This window comes from Apis dorsata, unplaced genomic scaffold (genome assembly GCF_000469605.1).
Source record: "Apis dorsata unplaced genomic scaffold, Apis dorsata 1.3 scaffold_332, whole genome shotgun sequence".
Classification (NCBI taxonomy): Eukaryota; Metazoa; Arthropoda; class Insecta; order Hymenoptera; family Apidae; genus Apis; species Apis dorsata.
In genome coordinates, this window is record NW_006263600.1 from 66,120 (window position 1) to 91,950 (window position 25,831).

Here is a 25,831-nt window from a genome sequence, read left to right on the forward strand (position 1 = left end):
AACGCCGTCGAAGCACGATACCGTTATCGGTTACCGCGTTACCACGTCGAAGAGGACCAGCGATGGAAACCAGAGAATCCAGACTGCGGTTGCTCAGCTTCTCCCTTCATTCTCATCCTCTTTCCTCGTATTTTTTTTTTTTTTCTCTTCTTGTTCCCTTGACCCCAGCCGTCCTTTCACGATCGGAGTAAAAATATTGGTCACTGGATACGATGTAACGTGTAACAAAATGACATGCAGATCTCGTTATACGTGATCCCGTATCGATCTTTGGAACGAATACCACGTAGTCTCGCTTCATGAATCAATCGCGTGAAATTTGAGAGGTATATGCTTCTTTTAAGCTTAGATTTTTTAATTTTCGCTCCGATCGCGTGGATTTGGATAGATCTAAAAGGCGAAATGAAAATTTGTAAATAATAGGCATTGAGCGAGTTTCGATTTTTTAATAGATCATTCGTGAAAATCAGCAATTATTTTTATTAATGTTTTATTATACGGAATAATGGGGAAGTCAGCAGTCTTTTCCTGTAATTTCTTTTCGATGCAAATAAGTTAGTCTTGAGTTAGTATTATAATGGTAATGAATAGGTATCGTGCGTTTTTCAATTCCTTAGCAATTTAAGCATTTCCTTTGGATAATGATTACACATTAAATACAGGGTAATTTGCATAATATACGTAACTAGTTTTCGACCCACTTTCCCGCCAGCACTGTCGAATTTCTTCTCGCTAAAACGCACAAATTTAGATAAATTATAATTACGGAATACATATTACAGTCTTTTTGTTTCGAATAACTATTCTTACGCAAAAATATCTAATCGTTATCTTTCAAATTTCTGAAAACTAATAATCCAAAGTATCCTACTTTTAAAAAAGAGAACCGTTTTAGAAAAGAAAAAAGTGGAGAAAATTCTATAAAACTTGGAATTCGCGGATCGTTCTTAACCCATAATTTTAATAAATTATCAAAAAAAGAAAAAAAAGAAAGAAAGAAAAGAATTACAAAAAGAAAATGAATATCTTCATACACGATGTAATCATTTCACTCTCTCGAGAATTCCAAAAATAGAATTTTCCCTCTAAACCACAACTTTCTATTTACTTATCCCTCTCAAGCGTCATATCTCCAGAAATTGAATAAAGATCGATAGTAAACCGATTAATCAAAATGATGCGTACGTGTCATCCATGTGTCTCGAGACGAGGTTTCCGGTAAAAAGCTGCGGGGGGTGGGGGGGGACCAGACGTTCACCCTTCCTATGGAGCACCGCGAGGAGAGCAGAAAGTCTCTCTCCGTCGATCTTCATCCTCTTGTTCCTCCTCCTCCTCCTCCTCCTTCTCGTTCCAGCGTGGAGGAGCCGACTCACTGGCCAGAGAACTCGAGTCTCTCCTGCGGAACATCCCCGGCAGTTTCACGTCGACGGTCATCCGGATCGACTCGCGGCCAAGGTCGTTCGTCAATGTTCTCTTCTGTGTGTTCGCCAATCGACGTAGGGAGATTTTAAAGGGAGTTCAATTAATCCAAGTTTCGATTTGTGAAAGAAGAATTGTGCTTTGATCTTTATCGTCGAAAGGATCGTGTAATTTTACATAAATGAAGAAGATGGAAGAATCTGGAGTATTGTGGATCGACGAGTGATTTTCACGATGGAATTAATAGTGCACCGGTGTTTCTCCAGACGATTTTGGATATTTCTATGTTTGAAGATTTTTTAGCAATAACGAGATTAAGGGAATCGATTGGAAAAGTAAGTGGAATGAAATTTTAATATATATGTGGAATATATATATTCGTTATTAATATATAGTTATCACGTGTCATTAAAAGAATTTAAGAAAGATTTTAAGAATAGTCTTTTCTTGTTCTCGATAATAATTTCTTTGTTACAGAAAAATATTGTTTAAATATAAGTGAAAGAGAGAGAAAGATTCGATGTTCCTTTACTTATTTGTATAATAATATTATTCATATAATTATTCATATTCATTTTATATCATTTTCATTGTTAGTAATTCGATTACAATAGTAATTCTCATACATTTAATTCAAGAATATTTCTAAAAAAAAAACGAGAATAAAGTTTTTCTCGTTTAATATATTTATAAATATTCTTTGAATAAATACCATTAAAATATAAAAAATAATTATCTTTCTTTAGTCTTAAAAAAATTAGTTCTTGAAGAAATTGAATAAAAATATGTAAATTTTATTTAAAAAAAAGATAAGATAACGACAAAGGAAATCAATGATGTTTTGTTTATTTCAGTTTTTACTCAATTTTGCAAAGATTATCTTATTCATTTTTTAACTCTATTTTCTTCGACTTCCATTTTTCCCCGATTTATCCGACCAATCGAGATTTTCACCTCGAAGGAGCGAGTGAGTGAATTCGACACGATTTTCCTTCGCACGCAAACAGTTTCGTGTGACCAGTTTTAGTAACTTCCGTCTGTTTATTCGATTTTCATCAGACTGAACTCGGCCGGCAAACGAACCATAAACTTGGTAATTATAATTTGAACGATCCACACTCTTTAAATCAAAAAACTACTAGCTTCTTCATGCGATTCGTCGACACGTGATATCCATTTGTCGACCTTAATATTCGCTGCCTTTGCCGGCCATCGCGTGAAGGAAGATGTATACTTCGTCATTCGTAGAGATGAGAGGCTAAATAAGCAGCAGCTGGTTTTTATCTTGTAATTACTCCAAAGTTTATATTTATTAAAATGATAGATAGAATATTTAGTGAATTGAGAAGATATATAAAAAAAAGGAAAATAAAATCGTTTTTTGATAAATTAATCCTAATTAACTACATATGTATTCTATAATATGTATATTTCCTTTGATATAACATAATATAATATAATATTATTTTATTATATTTATTCTATTAAATTCTAACCTTAGATTTATATTTATTAAATTATTATTATTAGAAGATTATCAAGAAATTAACAGTAAAAATGATAGATACAATTTAGTCAATTCATCGTTTTTTTGTTATAAATTATTTATCTAAAAAAATTTATATTATATATTTCTAAATTCATTTGTATGTATTATATAGATAAGAACATAGTAATTTTAAAAAATATTGTTCTTTGATAAATTAGTTGATAAAGAATACAGAAAAAGTAGTAAAGTTAATGTCTCGTGAATAGATTTCGTTCAAGTTTATGGACCATTCTTTTGTTTGAGTTACGTTTAAAAATGAAATCTTGTTGAGCGGCTTGTTAAATAGACAATTAAGACGCGTATTTAATTTTAACTCGAGATAAGTAACGATTCAATTAAGTTCTTCAAATATCTTCATCTTGAATATTTTTTTTATTAATTGTATTTTACTCATGTAATGCATAATTATGTGTGATTCCAGATTTATAAATTAGTCTTTTTATCTTCGTATTGATTAAACAAACATGATTCGTATTGGTTTAAATTCAATTAATAAAATTTGAAAAATTAATTATTCCTAATCATCCTAAATCATTTCCTTTAAAAAATATGCGACTTTCTTTAAATCCTATGGTCGAATATCGACCATTAAGATTTTGATCACAGAATAATTAGAGCCATTTTATTAAGAATAATTTATCAATTAAAATTATAAACAATTTATTGAAATAAATTAATAATTAAATTTCTAAGTAATTGATACTTCTTTTTTATAATTTTTTAATTAAAAATCATCATTACTATTTCATTATATCTGTCACACAAAATTAATTAGTATAGATCTGCTATTTATAAATTTTACAATAATATTTAACCCAATTGCTCAATCTGTCCCCAATATTTGAGACGTACAACAAACTTTAAAATTCGTTCCCGTTTGCAATTAACAGAATAATTGTCCAATTTTCGATAATCGGTCACGACTTGAGCGTGCAACGGTGAACATACGAACAGATGGGCTTCGTTTAAGTGCTCGTGTCAGCGACAGTTATTCTCCATAATACACAAGTTGAGAAGATAGCCACCTTCAGAAAAGTCGATCCGAATAACTGTACAAGGTTTTACGTAGCTTCGTTTTTCAGAAGAATTTGTAAATTAGAAATTATAATTACCATATATATATGTATATTATATTCTTCTTCGACTTATTCTGAACGGATTCTGATATGATTCACCACCTCAGAAGGAAATGATTCTTTATTGGCTTTTGAATGATATTCACAATTTTGGTGAGGATAACTGAATGAGGATTGATTAAGAAGACAGTGGTTGAATTCTTTTATGAATTTCTTTTATACAAATCATTTGGAAGTGAAAAGAAACAATTCTTATTACGATATGTAGATAAATTTACTTTCTGAATGTTATTAAGTTATGTGATTCGATATTTTTAGGGAGATTCATTTACTAGAGTCTAAAACTTGACTTAATTTAACATTTGTCTCAAAAATAATTCGAAACTTTCTATACAATATTTTTGAAAAAATATTTCTTTTGTAATTCAAATTTTCAATAATTAATAATATTCTCATTTTTTCCTTATATGTTTCAACTATTTTGATTAATTTAAATTACTTAAAATAATGAATAAAGTATTATAATTATATATTTTGAAAAAGTTTTCCAAGAGCAATTTTTTTTATTTGGTCATGGCACAATACGAAATTTGTATAGTTATTCTTATCAGCTCACTTCGAATATCCTTCGATTCTGTAAAAATAAAAAAACGATTCAAAGAATCATTATAAAGCATTACCGATGCAAAATTAAGATATCTCTATAAATCAATTTCCATTCTTTTGAGAATGAAGTTATATTCTTAAAAAACACTATGTAGATATTAAAAAATGTTATCGCACATGGTGAAATTCAAGTTTTGCATCGCTTCTTCCCCGATAGACCTTCAACGTTCAAAAGAAACGCGAGTGCCAAGTGAAAATCGAGCGGTGTTCATGTCGATGGCATGCATGCAATAATTCTATCGAGTATTCGCGATTTCTATCGCGGTAAACAATTGCGATTCGCGAAACATAATTCCTTCTTATCCATTCTAAACCAGGTTTCGTGTGACTTGCGAACTTGCGAGCGTGAAAATTCCTTTGGAATTCGCTGATGCAACAATAGCAAAGATGTTCTAGTTACGATTTACGATCAGACACAAACCGTAAGGAAATTGAGCGAGATTCATTGATTAATTGAGAGCTTAATTCGCATAGTTATGACATATCGAATCTTTTGCATAAAAAAATTGATATTGAAATTCTGAAAAAAATGATAAAGAAAATTAAAATTTTATAATAATATATAGATCACGTTGATATTATATTATTCATCTCAACATAATCTCTCCTATCCAAGTTATTATTTGAAATTAAAAATAAAATAATTACAAATTAAATTTCTTTATTAAATTTTTAAAATTAAATAAAAAATTTAAAATAAAAAAAGATAAATTTAAAAGTACTTAAAGCACAATTCATTACAATTATTATACATGTTAGATACACAATACAGCTGAATAAATCAGGATTAAAATGTGTCATATATTGATAGAAATTATAATAATTTTACTAGTAGTATTTTTTCTAAAAATATATTGAAAAATATAAAATCTAAAGATTTTGCAAATTAATATACCTGTTAAAAATATTATATAAAAGAATCTGTTCCAAAAAAATCATCCTGCAACTTTATTAAGAATAGGATGGATATTCATGGCTAAAAGCATGATATCGAAGGGTGAAATTACGAGGAGCTATCACTTTTACTGAAACTTTGAAAGGCGTCCATCGAGAAGATCGGATAAGTCTTTCTTATCCAATTTTCTTGCCTGCAATTACAGTTTTAATTGCTAGTACGTCCGACGCGGTTTGTTCTCGCATAAATTTAACGCAGGTTGCGGATCAGCGGCAAGTGTCCGTGGAAACGAGGTGAGATCCTTGCCAGATCTCCACAATCCAATCCTGCGAATTTTTTTTCACCGCCACTTATCTTCGTGAACTTCTTATTGGACGTTCAAAAGTTCATTGACATTTTTGTTTCTTACCATCGTTGTAATAATCAAGTCTCTTTTTCTTGTTAATAAAGAAAGTTTAAAATATTGCATCGATTCATCAATATGCATTGCTGACCATAAATACTTTGTGAAAAATAGTTATACAATAATGAGATCGTTTTGAAGATCGAATCATCTATTTTTATATTCTTACGCTAAATTTTCTTTCTTTCTCGAAAAAAATCATTTTACACTAGGAAATGAATAGTGAAAAGATTTTTCTTCCAAGAAAATTCAAATGTTTAAAAAATTTTTTAAACAATTAAAATTGCATATAAATTTGAAGATTGAAGTTTTTCCAATTTAAAATGCTTTGCACGTGTATCTAAATATGCTGATATCAAATTATTTTTTACCATCAAAGACATGCTTTTCATTCAAAATAAGTGGTCTAAAACAATGTATAAGCAATCAATAATCAAGTAATCAATACCAAAATGATAAAATTTTATAATGAAAGATAATTACCTGTTATTGAAAAAAAAAAACATTTATTGAATTATTTCAGAACGAATGACGTCGATGTATAGAAATACAACCAAGAGAAAAGCCATAGGGAGCCTGCAAGACGTCTTATTCTAATATAATTTAAATTGAAAATGTCTTGCGTGGGGATGTCCTGTTACGAAGATGGCTTCCGGTTGGCTGGTCCCGCCTCGGAATGCTCTCTCAGGAGCAAAGCTCGCATTGATGCCCTTTTCGAGGACTCCAGGTACACAAATTTAATGCTTCTCGATTTCTTAAATTCCAAAATTTCAAATTCCTAGAAAAAAAAAAAAGAAAAGAAATAATAATAATAAAATATTCAAAAGAATTTAAAGAAATTAAATGTTATTCGACATTTATTGATTTATAGATCGATTTACGGATCCAACATTGGGGGATGGTACGGTGGGGTATCGACTGTGAACTCGAATTACGTGGAGAACGTGGGGGCGGAGGAGCAAAGGCGGGTGAACAGCGCCGTACAAGCGCGGATCGAAGCGATGTTCGCCTCGGTGGAGGCCGAAAGCGGAACACCCGAAGAATGCGTCGCTGCAATTTTACCGGTAAATATACATATTGATTACTTTCCTTTATAATTTTTATTCTCGTATAATTATTCTCATGCATTCGAATGATAATGTTGACGCTTATTATTAACAACATTGATTATGATATATATTTTTTTGTATCCACTTACAAAGAAAAATTATCTTTTCCTTATAATATTATGTAACTTTTGTATGAAACATTTTTTTTATGCAATAAATAATTTACTTGTTTGTTGAAATGACATCTTGTATATATACAATTAAACAAAGAATATATGGGTAAACATTTTAATTCAGAATCTTGTAATTCTTAATTTTCTTCTATTTTTAATAGATTCAATTGTTAAGAATTTAACGTCAGTATGAAACCATTCGCTCAATTTTTAAAAATTTTTCATCTTCTTCTAGCTTCTTCACCTTTAAATACACGAAGAAATTTCAATTTTTCGAGAACAAAATTCGAATTGATTTTCTTAAAACAAATATTTTAGAATAAGTCGGTATATTTAATGCAATTCGCCAAACGTATATCGCAGCAAAGATTTCACTGCAATTAGACGGGATCACGAAGAAAAAGAAGATTTTCACTTATGTTAATTTGACCATACGGCCTCGTCACCGCATCCCTCTCCCTAAGTACTGAGAAAAATCTCTGAACGATCATTCGTTCCACTCTCGAGACGAGTTCGCAGCTGTTCGCGCCTTGGCCATGTATTCACCTACTTCACGAGTTGAAAATTGCCTTCAAACACGCGTCGATCGCTTTATGCTTCACCAAGAAAATATCAAACTCGTGCGGACGATGAATGAAAAAATCTTTTCTCAATTTTAGTTTTAGATCAATTCTATTCGAGATAAGAAAATATACTCGAATGAGAACGACGAGATATTAAAATTGTAAAGTTTCTTAATACAACTATAGAATATTATAAATTAATTGAATATATATTAAATATTTCAATTAATTATTTAATCATGGTTACTCTAAATTCTTTCATGTATGAAAAATTTAAAAAATAATTCAATGCAAAGCAATTTCGAATGGAAATAAAATTTAGATTTAGTATAATTGGTTGTACTACTTGTTCGTTCGAAAATTGTATCATTAATTATCAATTCCTTTTTCTACAATTAACGCGATAATATGGATTTTTATTGATTTTCAAATTTTTCTGAAATAATGTTGAAGAAAATGATAATAATTTTCATACTTCAAATTTTCAATAAACCGATCCCAACTTTACTTCAAGTGGATGATCCTAAAGAATATTTCCGTATTCGTCCAGTAATCATGAAGAATATCTTAAAAATATCTATATTTTTTTTCTTCTTAAATTTTTTTTATCTGATCAAAGAGACGTATGTTAAATAATATTTGGCCGAATGAGGGTAGAACGAAACGTGTCAGCAGAGATTAAGAGCGTCGTAACACTTAATATTGTGTACTACTAATTATGCGACACGGTTGAGCGAAATTTTCATCGAGAAAGAGGCGAATATCGTTCCTAATGTCTAAGAGACGATGGAAAATATGTCGACGAGGTTGTTTCGTGAGATAGAAACGATATTTTTGAACAATTTTAACTCCTAACTCGCGTGATATCGTGATACACATCCTTTTTCAAAATTGATTTCTCTGAAGAGAACATCTAGTCCAAGTCGTATGTGCGTATTAGTCACTGTATGAGCGAACAATTTCTTTACAAAATTTTAAAATTATAAAAATTCTATAAGTCCTTCGATATATAATTTGACCATAGTGATGAAAAATATTTTGCGTTGTTTATATAATGGTTGAAGAAGAAACTGAAACTTTTACATGCTTTCGTTTGGATAAAGAATCACCGAAACATACCTACTTTCTACTATATGAAATCATACGATATATTATTATTTCTATTACCCGAGATTTACAGTTTTTCCTCGTGAAAATAATTTTATTTCATTATTCGTATTCTCGATTTTTAAGAATCATCGCGATATTTTAATTAAAATTAAAATTATTTCTGTAAAAACTTTCGTTAAATGAATTAATAAATTTTTTCTATATGATTATATACGTACATATACATTATTAATACTAAAAATTGTAGAAATCTATAAAAAAAAGTATTTACAACAGAGATAAATAATTTTTAACAGTTTTCTAACATGTAATTTATTATAAATATTAATTAAAATCTTAAAAACAAATTAATTCAATGTCTTTTTAAAACTTTTTATTTAGAAAGATGAATAATTCGCATAAAAGAGGATTCTTTTATCCAAACGATAAATGATATTTTTTTGTCTTTTTTGAAGTACATCTTTCATGTTTCATCAAATGAAATATTGTTAATATATTCGTGAGACATCTCTACGAAAGACTGATTCTTCAAAACAATTGAATTAATGTTAGATGAAGGAAAATGAAGACAGAAATTCTACTTTTATCTCATTTTAATTAACACAAACTTCAATCGTGTATAAATTAATAAAGCCTCAAGCGATATTTTTGTATCTAAAATCTTCCAAAGATATCTCACATATCCATAACTTATAATATAACTCAATGTAAATCCACATTTGACAAATACGAATGAAATTGTAAATCTAATTTACTAAAAAAAAAAAAAAGAAAAAAAGGAATATTAATAAGTATTCAATTCAAATACTCAAAGACAAAAGAGCACGGGTACTTTTCTCAAGTATCCGTGGTCCCAACGATTTTTAATCATCACTTTCATTCCATTCACGATTCACGAAGCGTGACTAGGCTGGACTATGTATTCGGAGCACTGAAAAATTCCCCTTCGTTGCCACGAATAGGTATGCGGATTTTTCTTATTGCCCCGCTTTTATGCTCTCCCTCTTCCGCATCGTTTCGTTGCGCCATCCGCGATGATGCCTCGCCGAGGTCAGATCATTGCCTCAGATCATTGCCTCAACACGATCCAGAATATTATACGATCTTGAAATTGAGAAAGGAATTTCTTCCATAGTTTGAATTTATCATCTTTTCTAGATAACACGATTATGATTACTGCAAATTTAAAAAAAAAAAAATGCATTTCTGGTTTTGAAATGGCGACGAAGCGATAAGGAAACTGGGAAAGTGGGTTTGTGGGGAAATTTGTAACATGGAGGAAGAACGAGTTCACGCATGGTCGAAGGTTCGATGCACGGTATATATTTAAGAAAGAAATTTGGGTACAAGATCTGGAGAAAGGGAGTATACTTGTGTATACTGGATTGAAGAGAGGTAGAATGTAATGTAGGGTAGAGTTAAGCATTATTGAAATAAAATATATATTTGAAAATATAATATTTTGCAGTCGTCATTGAAAATAATTTTAATTAAAAATATTGTGATTCCTATTAAAAATCGAGAATGCGAATAGAACAGAGCATAATAAGAAAATAAAGTGTGATTAAAATAATATATTATCTTATTTTGTTATTGAAATAATCATCGTGTATTGATTTAAATTATTTTATATTTTATTATTTATATTTCTCAAATGAAATAATTTCTTAGAGTATTTTCTTTTACTAATATTTTGCTGATTGGAAAAAAATCGAAATATTTCAATAACATTTTTTTATCAGCGTTAAATTTAAACCATTATCATATATTATTCGTTCCATCATCCGCAGATGTCTGTCCCAATATGCAAACTAGTTTCGTTGTTACAGTTACGGATAAAGTCTGTTGAAGTAATAAAAAAGTGTGTCACATTGCGTCTTTTAGCACACTTTAAAAATTCATTTTTTCACTATCTAAATTATCATATACTGAACGATAGACGTTAAAAAATATTCTCTTTTTTAAGAGCCATTAACATTTCCGTCCTTTAGAAATAAATTTTTCAAAAGATACCACAAATGTTTATAACGATGGCATTTAATCAAATGTGTTAATTCTTATCAATATTTTTCGCTTCTTCCGCGAAATATTCTAAAAATAATATTCATAAATTCACAATATTCGTAATATTCATATTCTTTATATATAGTTCCAAATGCAAGGGTATCTAATTTTTTCGTTAATAATTTTTCATTTCACTTTTATATTGAAAACATGCAACAAACAATTACATCGCATAAAACGATTTTACAATGATTCTGCTTAATCAGCATCGATGAAATTCTTGATAATCGATTCATCTATATAATTTACGCGATATTTATATCTTAATTAACTTTCATTATACCGCTATTTAAATGCGCGCGCCTCGCTATCTTTTTAATAGATCCATTATCATTTTTTACTCTAATGATATCTGCCTGATATACGATAACCATTAGGATAACTAATTTGATGCTTTCGATAATAGCCAAATCATAACATATAATAACAATAATCATTACTACATTTTTTAATTTACTTTAATATTTTTAATTCACTTTTTTTCATTTTCACTTTTCATCCGCCTTTTCATTTTAATTTCAACATATAATACGACACACAATAACAAATACTTTTAATAAATAATTGTAATTTAAAAGTAAGCGTTTATATCCAAATTCTATTTTCCAGTAAGAAATATGGTACGTTTATTTTGCTGCTAGAAATGAGACAAAAAAAATATGGAAATATTAAAAAACCTTATCTTTTATTTTAAAGAAAAGAGAAATTATTTGTATGAAATTATTACTCATTTACTCAGGTGAAATACATGGGAGCAGCTCCAGTAGGTGGTCGTGTAGCCAGCGTTCGAGGTCTCCAAGAGCCTCTGCGTCAGCTTCTGGAAAGGATCGACGAGTCCGTGAGAGCGGAACTCGAGGTTTCGAGACGAGGGCTCACTTTTCGCATCAATGACGCCTGCGAGAAGAACAACCCCTTTCGCAGAATCGCCGTGTGGAGCGCGTTGAGGCTACGCGGTAAACGCATGCAATCGGGAGAGCTGCATCACGCTTTCTTGCCGTTGGTAGGCGATCACGAGCAGAGCCAGACAGGCGAGGAGAAGCACGCAGACTTATACAGGTGAGCATCGCGATGGAAAGCGTCTCGAGGAGAAATTAATGGCGTCGTGGTTACCTGTAATTAAATTTTTTCATGTGTTAGTACAATGACCTTGAGAAGAAGTATAATCGTTTGGAATTACAAAAATGGAGAAATTTTTATGGGATATTGTCGTTGGTATCGTTATATATTTAAAGATATTATTATTTTTCATTAATTAGCATCGGTTAAGCAAATATTTTATATATATCGAACATTGAAATTTGTTTAGAAGACAATAATGTTCAGTTGAGTTAAATCTTTTGCTAAAATTCCTACGAAACTGAAAATGTTTCTTTCATTCATTATATATCGAAACACGTATTTTTATTAAAAAAATATTTTCTTCTAAATATTTAAACATAAATATTTTTATATGATTAATTATAATATTAATAAAGTTAATAAAATGACTACTACTTATCCATTAATTTACTAATGATTAATATAAAATAATTGTTTGACTATTAAACTGACCATTGATTCGATTATTGACTACCGAATTGATTAAGCACACACAATCAAATCAATTGACCAATGATTAATGGATCGATAAATAATCGCTGACTTGTTATCGATCAATAATGAATTTTAATCAGTAACCAAATGGCTAATTAATTCCAAAACACAAAAAATATTTTCTTCGAGAAAAAAAAATTGTTGACGAAGTCGATCCTTTCCAGAACAATGCGTGGACTGAAAACGACAGCGGAAAATTATCCACCCATATTCGCTGTAGTAATGCGACGACCAGGTGCAACGAGATTATTAGAGTGTCACGCGTTCGCCTGTAAAACGGAAGACGACGCGGTGGCCGCAGCAGCGACCCTCTACAGAGCTCTTCTGGCTGATCTCGATGCGAATCGACGTCGACCGAGGCACACGAATGGCGTTGGTTGCGTGAGCCTAGCTTCGATAGCCTCCAGCGATAGAAAACCCAGCCTAAGTAGCAGACTCGGCATCAGAACGAACATTTTGCAAGCAGAATCTGTTAAACCGACTACTTCGCATCCTGTAAGACCTCCACGAACGAAGAAGACCTCGGTGTCCAGTTCGGTAACAGAGGATGAAACCTCGAAACCATCGGAATTACAAAAAGCACCGAGAAGGAAGAAAAAGAATTCAGACGTGAAAGCAGAAGATATTTTGGAGGCACGAGGAAGAAGAAGAGAGACTCCGAAGGAAAAAATGATTCCTCTCGTCCAGAATTTCAATTCTATCCAGAAAAACTTCGATTCGAGGGTATCTGAAAAGGAGGAATGGCAAAACTCGAAGAACAAGATATTTGGAACTAAATCGGACTTAATAATATCGGAAAAAATTGAAATAGACAATTTTAATAAATCCTCGAGTAAAATTTACGATATCGGAGCTAGTGGATTGTACGAGACTGTTTCCAATAGATACGAGGCATGTCCTGTGAGTGGAAAAGCAGGGAAAAACGAGAGTCTTAAGAAACAGAGCCCCGATAAGGAATCAGAAAACATCAAGGACAAGATGTACGAAAAGACGCGTGATTCCTACGAACTGATCCCTTCGAAAGATATCTCCAAGAGTCAAGAGACGTATTCTTCAAATAAATCTCCTAAATCAAACGCTTTGATCCACGATAGGATCAAGGACAAACCGACTTGCAAGAGCGAAGAAAACTCGCTGTACGAGCGAGCGAATAAAAGAGGTAGCAAGGAGAGACTCTACGAAGATCATTTCAAAGACGTTGACAAGATATACAGTCTCGCTCAAGAGGATGTTCAGAGTAGTAGAACCGACAAACTCGAGAGAGGGAAGATAAGAAGTTCCCAGGAGGACATTTTCTTCGGCAGATCTCGCAAAAGTGACTTTTACCAATTGAATCAGGAAAATTTCGATGATTCTGTGCCCGTGGAACGAAGAAGATCGAGGGACCAGGAGAAATGTACATCCGGAAGACGAGTGAGCAGAGTGGTCACTATGGACAAGCCTCTGAAGAAACCGTTGAGCGACTCCACGTCGAATTTGGATTTATCCGAGTATAATCAGCCGAGGATCAGGAAGAGGAGCAGAGCTGGTAGCGAGCCACCCGTTAGCAGATCCGAAGACGCGACGAAGAATCTTCAAGAAGGCAAATTGAAGAGATCTCAAAGCGATATTGACGTGGATCGAGGAGATTTGATGACCAGGGTCGAGTTGCCTAGAAGGGGAAGCTTTTTGAATCCTGGAAGCGCTAGAAGGCCTAATAGCATCAAAGGTGGCACTCCTCTGGGATTCACAGAGTTGTTCGACGAGTTTAGAAACCAGGAAGGCCTGACCAGTGTTGACGACATCTTGGCAGCTATTATCGGTAACTATCGTTCGATAAAATTGAAAATAACGCACAATACGTAATATTTTTATATTGCCTTTTTCATTTAGATCCCGAAGGGATGTCCTTCAACGATTTGAAACCATTGTATAAAGAGTTCTTGTTGAAATTGGCGGCGACGTTGACACAGGATGAGTTATATCAGAGGTCAGCGAGCATAATGAGAAGACGTCGAAGACCGCAACGAAGACGATCGAATCGACGAACCTGCTTACTTGGCAGGGCTATAAAGAGGTCGGTGTCGAGGCTGAAAGGTGGACCGACAGAATTCACTTCCGTCATATTCCCTGCAAAAAGATTGAACGATAGTTTCGGTAGCAGTTCTTCCTGCGATGTCAGAAACAATCACAGAAACCGCGTATTGGCTAGCAGGCTGGCGAAGAGAAGATCTTCTTGGAGGACAAGTAAAAATGCTTGCCACACTACTTCGGAGGACAGTGACACATGTAAATAAATATTTAATTTCTTATTTCTTTAGGAAAATAAGTGTTCGAATAATTGTCACTTTATCTTTAAAACTTTTATCGTATAATCATATTTATTCATATTATTTGAATATAAAATTTTGAGAAACAATTGTACGCTTCAAATGCTTAAATTTATTTGCATTTACATTTTTTAAAATTTATTTTATCGGTATTAAAAAATACTAAACACAAATATTCTATTCTATTCTTATTGTATAAATCTCAGTTCTAATTTAATTATTTATTAACTAAATGAAGTGGCAATTATTAAATCACTGAAAATTATTTGGAACACCTATATTTTATAGAATAATATGAAAAAAATGTAGATATTTAAAAATTTTGAATTTTATAAAAGAAAATTCGAATGGAAAACTTATGGAGTTTGAAAATCAATTACGATTTAAGGTAGATTCAAAAAAATATCACAAAAGATTTATCAAAGTGTTGAAATTCTTCAGGTAGAAGATTAAACAGAAGCGCAGGCGTTGCCGCGAATAGGAGCAGCAGTGGTTACGTGAGTTGCAGCGAGTGCAGTTACGATTCTGAGTCTTGCACCTGCGTATCGGCGGACAAATGTTACTGCTCGTTGTCCAGAAGAATTCCGGAACAGCCTCATGTGCCTCCAAACACGGTGGTGTGCTCGTGTGACACCGACAGCTGCTCCGAGAGCAATAAATGTTACTGCGCCCGACAATCGATTCGTCCGACGATACTGGAACAACTGAGGCAAAGGGGCATCGTGCCCTATGAAAGTACCTTAAGCCGAGCCGGAAGTCCAGACAGAGCACGAGCGACGAAGACAGGGAGAGGTCGAACGCCTTCTCAAGGTTTGGATGTACTCAAGGTATATCAAATTCTACAAAAATTAAATGTGTTGATGTAATTAAATTTTTATATGGAGAGATTAACATAGCTAGGTTTTTATTTGTTTGAAGAAAAGATATTAGATTCGTTAAAATTCAAATTTTAGACATAATAATTCAGATGCTTGGAATTTTGAAGAAATCTTAAGAATTTTGAAAAATTATCTACTTTAAACTCTTAGAATTTCGAGCATTTAAAATTTCAAATACAAAGAATTCATTTGGGTATTTTGATACCTGAAAAAGAAAATGAAATCGAATAATTGAAATTAGATAAAATAATTAAACTGTAAAATTACATTGTATATATTTTAGAAGCAGTCGTCATCAAGCTATGGCAGTTCGAACAATCTCGCCCTGGATTACGATCTTTTCAATCCAGATCGGAAATCTCAACAATCGTCGGACAGTGAAAAAGTGTTGGTCGTTAGTGCCAGAGACACGCAGGGTCGTTTGGTGTACGTTGGCGGCGCAGACAGGAATAAGAAATGTCATTCCCATTCTTCCAGTCGATCTGGAGCGCATCACGAAGCCCTTTCCATCAAGAAAAGCGCGGAAATCGCGGCAGTCTTCGGGGCTGATTCGAATAGGATCAGTAGACGAGCTAGTAATGCCTCCAGCATTAAGAGTTCCATTAGTCTCGAGGCTGGACTAGGATATTTACCATGATGATTCTTAATGTTAATTCTTCCTATTTGATCTAATCGAAATGTTTTAAAGATATAAAATATTTTTTTAAGTTATGGAGAAATCGAAAATTAATAAATTGATAATTAACAAATGGCAATGATGTAATTTTAAATAGGAAGATGCCAAAGAGATTAAAAAATGAATTTATGGAAAGAATTTTTTATCTATATGTATAATTATACATTATATATATGCATATATAAGTTATTTTTTTATTTTTATTAAGAAACACCAGTTAGCAAAAAGGTGTAAATATTGTATTACATACTTGACTTAAATGGAAATATTTAGAAAGAAATAAATAAAAGATATTAAATTATATATTACAAAAATGTAAATGCTAGTGATACTATTATATGTTCTATTTTTATTATTATGAATATTTGTTTTATTAGAAATATATTTGAAACCATTTGAAACGTGTATTAAGCTTTTACACAATTTAATTCGAAAAAATCGATAATGATAAATGCTCCAATATATCGTTATATACATATATATATATAGTTATTAATTAATAACAATACTAGTGATTTACATTTAATTCGGAGAAATATACCATACATTTGAAATATATCAGTCTTTAATATAACAGTAATGGTATTATATTCTCATTTTTGCGAGACTTGATCTCAGCAAGAATTATTTTGAGTCGAGTAAATTAAAATCATATTACTGTTTGCATTAAAAAGAAATGTAATAAAATAAATGCAAAAGAAAAAAGTAAATATTACACAAATTTATTATTTTAATAACATGCAAATATTTTACGAATATCTATTACCTGTTTTTCTTCATTTTTATAATTGTTTGAAATATGTATATAAAAAAATTAATTTTATTAAAATTTAGTCTATTTTTATTTATAATTTGTGATTATTTAAATATGTGATTATTTGTTTGTTCAAATTTTTTAATTCGTCCAATAGTTACATAAGATCTGATAATTTAACTAAAAATAAAAACAATTGATACAAGGGAATAGTGCAATATCACGCGTAATCTCGTTTTTTACGAGATAAATTGTTATTTTATATTTATAATATGTACATTTTGTGCAATGTATATGAAATAATTCGTATTATTGTACCAATATCATCATGTACTATTAATAAAGTCTTGATCCATTTTATAAAATTTCTCTGAGTATTCTATTGGAATCTCTATATTTTTTAAATTATCCAAACCTATTTCTTCTTCGGTTCTAAAATTTACGTAATATTTATTATTATATATGAAACAAAAAAAAAAAAGAGAAAGAATCAAGATCTTCGTACCTAATCAAAATATCTACAACATTTTCACAACTTAACAATGCATTTTTATTTTGCTCCCATTTATGATATTCTCTGAGTATGATGTACGTATTTTGCGCTCTCAATATTTCTCGGCCCCTTTTTGTTGCACATAGTTGAGCTAAAGCTTCTAGTAGCATAATCCTAAAATAATTAAAAAATAAAAATTTCTAAAAAAAAAAAAAATAAAAAATTTTAATACCTAATATCCAAATCTGGTTCTCTCTGCTTTGTTTCTGGTAAGTATTGCAAACTAACTGGCAATTTATCATTATCATCATCATCAAATTCTTCTGGTCCAGCCAATGGTAATAAAAGATACGATAAAATATCTACTTCAGGACTTAACAACCATTCATGATTTTCTACATCAAAACAACAGTTTTTCAAGGTGCCAACAATTCCACCCCGTCTTATTATACTATCTGTATATTCTGTGAAAGGAAGCAATCTCTGAATGACATTACGATCTCTGTCCATTAAATACCTATATTGTAAAATAAAATAAAATTAAGATAAATAAAATTGATAATTAAATAAAAATAGAAAGATTAATTGATAACTTACCTTCTTACACGTGAAGATTGACTGAGGTTGCTGAAAACAGGTCCTAAATAATGAAGTTTGGCACCAACATTATTATATTGTTTAGCAGTAAATGCTGTCACAATACTGTCCCAAGTATAATCACTATTTTCAAAAAGTGTTATAATTCTATCCAATAAATGCAATGGTCTGGTCATATTGGAAAGAATCATACAACATGGATCTGCTAAAATACTTTCTTTGTCCATTATAAATCTATAAAAAAAATTAACAAAAATATTTATAAAAATAAAAAAAATATTATTTGATTTAGTTAATGATATACCTAATACAAACATGAATTAAATTGTAATTATATTTTTCATTCTTTGGTTGAGTTTCTGAAATTAATAAAAATGCATTTGTTCCTAGTTCATCTGCAGTTATATTTATTAAAGCTAGAGTTGCATCTTTTGAAATTGCAGTAGAAAAATCTTGAGTCAAGACAATTAATTGTACTAATAAATCTGGAAGTTTTAATAACAATTCTCGTCCTTCAATAGTGCCTGTTATACCTGTAATATGATAATTATTATGATGGAAATTAATAAAATTAAGAGGTTAAAATAAAAACTGAAATAATAAAACATTTTTTAATAATAAATACTCACTGAGAATATGTTCTAAAGCGGTAGCTTTTAGATCTAATCGCGTATTTGGATTTAAATATTGCAATATTTCTTGAAGAGATTCCATTATAAATCAATAAAATAAAATAATCAAGATATATACACGATCACAAATGAATTATACACAATAAACTTGAGTTTCTGGAAAAAATCTGATTATTAGAATAAAAATTGACAAATTAACGCCATCTTCAGAGCCGTAAATAAAACATATATAGACAAGGAGAATAAATAATAAGACAAAGATAGAGATAAGATAAAAATATTGAAATCAGCGCCATCTTCAGAGTGCCACAAATGAAACTCACAAAGAAAGGACGGAAAATGATAAGACAAAGATAGAGATAGATTAAGAATTAGCTGCTGGCACCATCTCTGGTTGCTTCTAGAAAGATGATTCATTGATGGGATATCGATAGTGCAAGAGAACGGTCTAATGGCGCTAACGGTCAATTCTTAATCTATTTCTATCTTTGTCTTATTATTTTCCATCCTTTTTTTTGTGAGTTTCATTTGCGGCACTCTGAAGATGGCGCTGATTTCAATATTTTTATCATATCTCTGTCCTTCTCTTGTTATTTGTTCTCTTTGTCTATACATGTTTCATCATTTTAAAGATAGTCAATTCCAATATTTTTATTCCATGATTCTTAAATTTTTATAAATTTTTATAATATGAAAAAAATTATATGTTATATCTATTCTACATTTTATTTGTATATATATTTTTAGCAAATGACAAATTAAAAATTCAATAACATTGAATATGTTTAATTAAATATTTGTAATTTATTGTTTTGGTATTTTTACAATATAACATTTTTTAAATGAAATTGATAATAATTTAACTAAAATTTTCAAAATTGTTTTATGTTTCGTAGAATAATATAAAACAATAATTAACTATTGTTACATGAAATATTTTATACATATAACATAATATATAAATTTTCATTTTATTTAAAGATTTTATCACATCAATATATTATCATCCATATAATATGACTAGTATTAGAATTAATTATATATGAGGTAGAAATTATTTGAATATTTACACGTTTGTTAATTATACAAATTATAAATTATTTGATACAAAGCTTTGTTTTTTGGATATTTGCAATTCATGTTAGAGTACTGTGCTACTATGCTATTAAAGCAATATAATCATTTATGAAAGTTAATTAAAGAAAAAAATATAATGTCTTTGTATGCTATTAAATAAAATAAATATTAAATTAAATAATCTTACTAAATTCTCATTTAGTATATTCATTTTAAGCTATGTTTACTAATACATATATTATTTTATGCATATGTATAATCCTAAATTAAAAAAAGTGCACATTCATTGATGAACTTTGAAATTACATTTATGCGAAATAAACTATTTTTTAGCAAAAATTAATATATGTATTTGTATATAATATTGTATATAATGTTTATTCATTATATCAATATCATTAAAGAATAAATAGAATATTTTACATAATTGAACTACAAGATTGTTTTAAATATTTTTTCGACAACAAAATATAAAAATGGCTAACCCAAATCGGGAAGCTATAAATAAGCACTACTTAAGTAAAAGTTACTTAAGTTTAGAATAAAGTTCTTTTTATTCTAAAAACTCTTAGTTTTTAGAATGTCAATAGAAACACAATTATAATACAATAAAGTATTATTATAAAATAAACTTTCGTGTCTTAATTATAATATTATACATACTTTGCATATATCATAGATTTTTAAAATTTGTTAAATTTTAGATAAAAATTCTATATTTTTAATTTATATTTGCACGAAGAATTGTCTATTGTCTCCATTTTTTGTTCATTCATATTATTTTGATCATATACTGTATATGTAAGTACATCTGATTAATATAAAATGTTTAATAATGTCTATTTCTATAGTTTTATATATTGTGGAATGTGTATTAATTTGTGAGATATGATAATTTAAAAGTTTGACATTTTTCTTTTTAATGTAATCCAATCCATAATTTTTTGTTGAAGTCTTCTTTTTTGTAGTAAAACTTCAGCAGCTTTCTGAAATTTTTCTTCATTTCTGCGAATATACATTTTTGCATCTTGTTCTAATTGACTGATTTTCTCAGGACGTATTTCTACCATTGATAACATCTCCGTCAAATATGGATTAAAACGAAAATAAACATATTCTGGTAAGAGGTCGTTCAACATCGTATGTACAGCTGCACAATGCATCGTTATTAATATTTAAGTACATTCAATATGATGCAACAAAATAAATATTTCAAAAAATAATCCTAATACCTTCTGTATCAGTTGCACTATCTAAAATTTTATAAAATTTTTCTTTCCAACTTGAAATCGCAATTTCCGCAGATTTTTTGCTATTTCCACAAATTTGACTTGGCGTTCTTCCAGTTCCAAATGAAATCACGCATTGAATTGGACTATTTGGCCATAATTGTTTAGCTTCATGTAATGCAACTGCACAGGGATTATTTACCAAAATACCTATAAAATTAAAATATTATTTAAATAAATTATTTAATAAATTTTTAATATCAATATTATATAATATTATAATATCTATACCTCCATCTTGATGAAGATATTCACCACATTTAAATTCTTCAAAATAACTAGGTGCTGCAGCAGATGCTCTAATAGCTTCCCATAATTTATGTTTATGAGATCCTATATATAAACTTTCGACTCTATGAGGTAAAGTATAATTTCGAAATACATAAGCCATTACGCGTTCATGATTTACTATAGCAGATATAGCTGAAAACTAAAAAATTTTTGCATTAAAGTTAACAAATATGAATTTTTAATATTTTCATTTTAATCATCATATTTTACTTATAAATAGAAAATAATAAATACTTTTGGAGAAGTAGAATCGCGAGTAGTTTTTATAAGAATTTTTTCTCCTAAATGTTCTTTCAATAATTTTTCCCAAAGAGCTGTATCATAATATCCATGGCTCCATACCAAATTGCTTGTACCTTTTATAGCACTTTGAGTAAATACTTTGGTACTTAGTTCTTTGTATAATTCTGATATTTCATATAATGATTTTCGTTTATGTCCACCTATAAATAATGTTATTATTAAAATGTTAAGATTCATAATTTCACTATAGTAAATTATAGTAAATTAAATTACTTATATAATTAACTTTTAAATATTATATTATACAAATATTATACATTATATATACAATATTAGTATATATATATACATACCTAAAACAGCAGCAAGAATAGCTCCTGTACTTACACCACATATATAATCAAACATTTCATAAGTTTTTTTGCCCGTTAGTTTCTCAAGTTTTTTTAACATTTCTATAACTAATACTCCACGCATACCTCCACCATCAATAGAAAGAATTCTAATACCTCTGCCAGGCAATGGATCAGTATAACCTAATACTGTTAATGCTTCTCTTATAGGTGCTGAAATTTCAAAACAAAATTTAAAATGTTAAAAATGTTATTTATATATTCTCTCTCTCTCTCTTTTTCTCTCTCTTTCTTATTAAAAATATTTTTAAATTATTTTATACCTCTTATTTGTTCATCCTTAATTCTTTGTCGAGTTTTAAGCAATATTTTAATTGCTCCTTCCTTAATAGCATAATGCCTAGCTTCTGAATATTGATCAATATGTAATAATAAATCTTCAATTCTCCTCAAACATGAAGCATTTGATTCAGCAGTTGCAATAGCATTCAAAACATGACGTGTTCTAGATGCAATACTATGTTTTGGTATATTTTTATGAAGATTTATTTTCCATTTTGGTGATACAACTAATCCAGCTGTTTTATTTTGAGCAGAATTAAATATTAATGCATTAAGAAATTGAGAAAGAGATTGGGATCCTATTTTAGCTTGAAATTTATTCTCACTTGTGGTATCTTCATGAGTTTGCTATAAAAGTTATTAAATATAAATAAGAAAATTATTTTGTAAAAAATTATTTGAATCTACATTATTTAAATTATTTGACTTACTTTTTTACATTCACTAGTATTGGTAATTGATGTCTTTTCTTCTGAAGTTTCTAATATTACATTTTTTTTTTCTTTTTCACTATTATTACATTTTTCTACATCTGATATTTTCGTATCATTTATGTTTTTTGAAAATTCAATTGGTGACAATTTTTTCAAAGTATTTATTTGCGAATATGTTACTTTTTGTAAAAAATCTAACCAATTTTTAGATAAAATAATTTGTAGACTTTTGTCATAACCAGATTTATATAAGAAATTTTTCAATTGCATTAAAAGTTTTGTATGATTTTGCATAGACATTTTCATTTTCCATAAAGAAGCATTTTTTATACGATTTAACAATTTATTTTTATTAACACTTCCACTATAACCTTTATCCGCAGCACTATCTGTCAATTGTCTAAAAATACAAAGTACACGTTCATCATTCCATACTTTTTACTTCTATTGAAATAAGAAATCATTAAATTTAAATTTTAAAAAAATTTTGCATTTATCTTATACAAATATTTTATTTTATCTTATAAAAATATAAATAATCTACAACAATATTTAAAATATTATAAGCATAATTATAATAAATAAGTTTCTATCCAAACACTCTTATATTAAATATGATTGTGTAAATATAAGAAAAATAATTAATGAAATTAAGATTAATTAAATTCGTAAATATGTATATTATATATTATATTAAATGTTTGTTAATATTTGCTTATTTTGCATCGACTATTCCCGAACAAAGTTTATTCGAAGTGTAACTATTATTAATTCAAACGTAAGCTCAATATATATATACGTATATGTCCATAATGTTATATTTAACATATGCTTTTATATATATGTCAAATATTTAATTAATTAATTAGAAATTAATTTAGAGATAATTATAAAAAAAGGACAATTATAAAAAACAAAGATTATAAGAAAATACATTATTTAGTTTTTTAACGTTAGTTTTTTGTAAGATTTCATTGAAAATTAAAGAATTCAATAAAAATTAATATAATATGTTTAACTTTTTAAACAGATATAAAAAAATTACAATTTTTTATCAAAGAATGACATACAAAATTGGGATAATAATAGAATATTTTATTATATTATCGTTTACCTCGATAAAAAGATAAATCTTTGACATTTAATACTTGTATTTCGCGTCATTATTTATTTTATTTTATTTTTTGCACTTTTTATATCAATATAAAAATATTGCGAGATAAATTAATTAAATGAATTATGAAAAATTAGTGACAATTTTTTAAAGTGTCTGTAATAGTTTTAGTTTTTAATTGATTTTCACTATATTTTATAGATTATTTAAAGATAATTATTAAGATAATAATTAAGATAATAATTAATATTATTTTTTTTCGTCTTCGATTTTACTTTGTTGTACTTTGTGATACAAAGTACTTATACAGGTACTAAATTATCTCGAACACTAAATACACACTAATCTAAATACCTTTGATTCAGCTTTTATAAAAGAACTGATGACGTAGTTGACAACATTCATTTTGTAAATAAAATCACTCTTCCACCAATGAGATTTGTGGGTAACTGTGTATAAGATACTACTTTAGTAGGTAATATGATTAGAACAAGTGTCGTATATTAATATTAACTATATTGTTTACATCTTTTGTATCATCATTTTCATTGCATGCAAACATATTAATAACATTTATATATGTATATATATATATAGATTGAAAATAAAGAATTAAAAATAAAATATTTTTTCTTTTAGGAATGTAAATATTTATATGTTTTACTCATTAATTAAAATTTCTTCATTTCTAAGAAATGTTTTAAATTATTATTTCTATATTTATTTCCTTTGTTATACTATATTTCATTATTATAATAAAAAAAAAAATTATAAATTATTTAATCCTGATACATATACCAGATAAATTTTTCTTCCTTTATATATGAACATATACACAAAAATTTTGAATCTAAACTTTTTTTAGGTTATATTATATTATTTCTGAAATATGTGAATATAATGTGACTAACGATATATCATATCAAAGAAAGTTTTATAGAATATTCGCGATAATTTAAAAGTAGATTTACAGCTATGAAATGACTTTAAGAAAAAGTATAGATAAAGAAATTAAATAGTGGGAAAAGGATAGAGATAAAGTAAAAATTGTGGAATCAACGCCATCTTCAGAGTGTCGCAAATGAAACTCACAAAGAAAGGACGGAAAATAATAAGACAAAGATAGATATAGATTAAGAATTGACCGTTAACGCTATCTTTCGTACACTATCGATATCTCTTCAAATAATCATCTTTCTAGAAACATCGAAAGATCACGCTGGTAATCAGTTCTTACTTATCGCTGGCGCCATCTCTCCTGCACTATCGGTATCCCATCAATGAATCACTTTTCTAGAAGCAACCAGAGATGGCGCCAGCAACCAATTCTTGATCTATCTCTATCTCTGTCTTATCATTTTCCGTCCTTTCTTTGTGAGTTTCATTTGCGGCACTCTGAAGATGGCGCTGATTTCAATATTTTTACTCTATCTCTGTCTTTATCTTATTATTAGCTCTTCTTGTCTCTCTCTATACTTTTGCGCGGATTATAAATGTATATCCATTGAACATACTTTCATTTTTTTAAATATATATATATAGCATTTTAAATTCAATGTTTAATAAATTATTTTAATTTATTTTCAAATAAAATACATCTTTATTCTTATATTAAATAACAAAATATTTTATAAAATTTTTTATTTTATAGAATTGTTGGAATTTAATATTTTAATAATCAAATATATAAAAAATATTTATTTCAAGAATTTTATTTTAATAATATTAAATTGCGACATAAATTTTATTGTAAATTTCATATAAAAATTTTAACTATATTAATTAACTA

The 25,831-nt window shown here is 28.8% G+C and overlaps 3 protein-coding genes across 5 annotated transcripts; 1 reads left to right on the forward strand and 2 right to left on the reverse strand.

The window, feature by feature from the left end:
- Positions 1-966: 966 nt before the first annotated feature.
- LOC102674835 lies at positions 967-16,530 on the forward strand. Of its 2 annotated transcripts, none has more exons than XM_006617973.2 (8): positions 967-1,754; positions 6,532-6,735; positions 6,880-7,072; positions 11,707-12,023; positions 12,725-14,361; positions 14,433-14,828; positions 15,311-15,696; positions 16,031-16,530. In XM_006617973.2, exons 2-8 carry the CDS (start codon positions 6,623-6,625, stop codon positions 16,382-16,384), a joined length of 3,396 nt encoding a protein of 1,131 aa, XP_006618036.1. In that variant the 5' UTR covers positions 967-1,754; positions 6,532-6,622; the 3' UTR covers positions 16,385-16,530. The 2 variants fall into 2 exon arrangements, with proteins under 2 accessions (XP_006618036.1, XP_006618037.1); XM_006617974.2 differs by having other exon boundaries at positions 968-1,754; positions 15,311-15,679; positions 16,031-16,276.
- Positions 16,531-17,227: 697 nt separating this feature from the next.
- LOC102675048 (protein HGH1 homolog) lies at positions 17,228-19,149 on the reverse strand. The gene is made up of 6 exons (XM_006617975.2): positions 18,897-19,149; positions 18,572-18,800; positions 18,268-18,501; positions 17,903-18,187; positions 17,683-17,844; positions 17,228-17,609 (listed from the first exon to the last, which is right to left on the reverse strand). Exons 1-6 carry the CDS (start codon positions 18,979-18,981, stop codon positions 17,504-17,506), a joined length of 1,101 nt encoding a protein of 366 aa, XP_006618038.1. The 5' UTR covers positions 18,982-19,149; the 3' UTR covers positions 17,228-17,503.
- A 1,719-nt stretch (positions 19,150-20,868) lies between these two features.
- On the reverse strand, positions 20,869-24,475 carry LOC102675173 (calcium-independent phospholipase A2-gamma-like). Of its 2 annotated transcripts, none has more exons than XM_006617977.2 (8): positions 24,397-24,475; positions 22,926-23,328; positions 22,476-22,842; positions 22,153-22,365; positions 21,791-21,999; positions 21,497-21,695; positions 21,209-21,415; positions 20,869-21,126 (listed from the first exon to the last, which is right to left on the reverse strand). In XM_006617977.2, exons 2-8 carry the CDS (start codon positions 23,232-23,234, stop codon positions 20,873-20,875), a joined length of 1,758 nt encoding a protein of 585 aa, XP_006618040.1. In that variant the 5' UTR covers positions 23,235-23,328; positions 24,397-24,475; the 3' UTR covers positions 20,869-20,872. The 2 variants fall into 2 exon arrangements, with proteins under 2 accessions (XP_006618040.1, XP_006618039.1); XM_006617976.2 differs by lacking the exon at positions 24,397-24,475 and adding an exon at positions 24,043-24,371.
- Positions 24,476-25,831: the final 1,356 nt, after the last annotated feature.

Coding starts and splice junctions, on each gene's coding strand:
- LOC102675048 (XM_006617975.2), bottom strand. CDS start 18,981: ATGGAATCTCTTCAAGAAATATTGCAATATTTAAATCCAAATACGCGA. Junction 18,801..18,896: donor CGCTTTAGAACATATTCTCA/GTGAGTATTTAT, acceptor ATCATATTACAG/GTATAACAGGCACTATTGAA. Junction 18,188..18,267: donor CAATCTTCACGTGTAAGAAG/GTAAGTTATCAA, acceptor TTTACAATATAG/GTATTTAATGGACAGAGATC.
- LOC102674835 (XM_006617973.2), top strand. CDS start 6,623: ATGTCTTGCGTGGGGATGTCCTGTTACGAAGATGGCTTCCGGTTGGCT. Junction 7,073..11,706: donor GCGTCGCTGCAATTTTACCG/GTAAATATACAT, acceptor TCATTTACTCAG/GTGAAATACATGGGAGCAGC. Junction 12,024..12,724: donor AAGCACGCAGACTTATACAG/GTGAGCATCGCG, acceptor GATCCTTTCCAG/AACAATGCGTGGACTGAAAA.
- LOC102675173 (XM_006617976.2), bottom strand. CDS start 24,092: ATGACGCGAAATACAAGTATTAAATGTCAAAGATTTATCTTTTTATCG. Junction 22,843..22,925: donor ATACTAGTGAATGTAAAAAA/GTAAGTCAAATA, acceptor TAACTTTTATAG/CAAACTCATGAAGATACCAC. Junction 21,416..21,496: donor ATATCTTCATCAAGATGGAG/GTATAGATATTA, acceptor TTAATTTTATAG/GTATTTTGGTAAATAATCCC.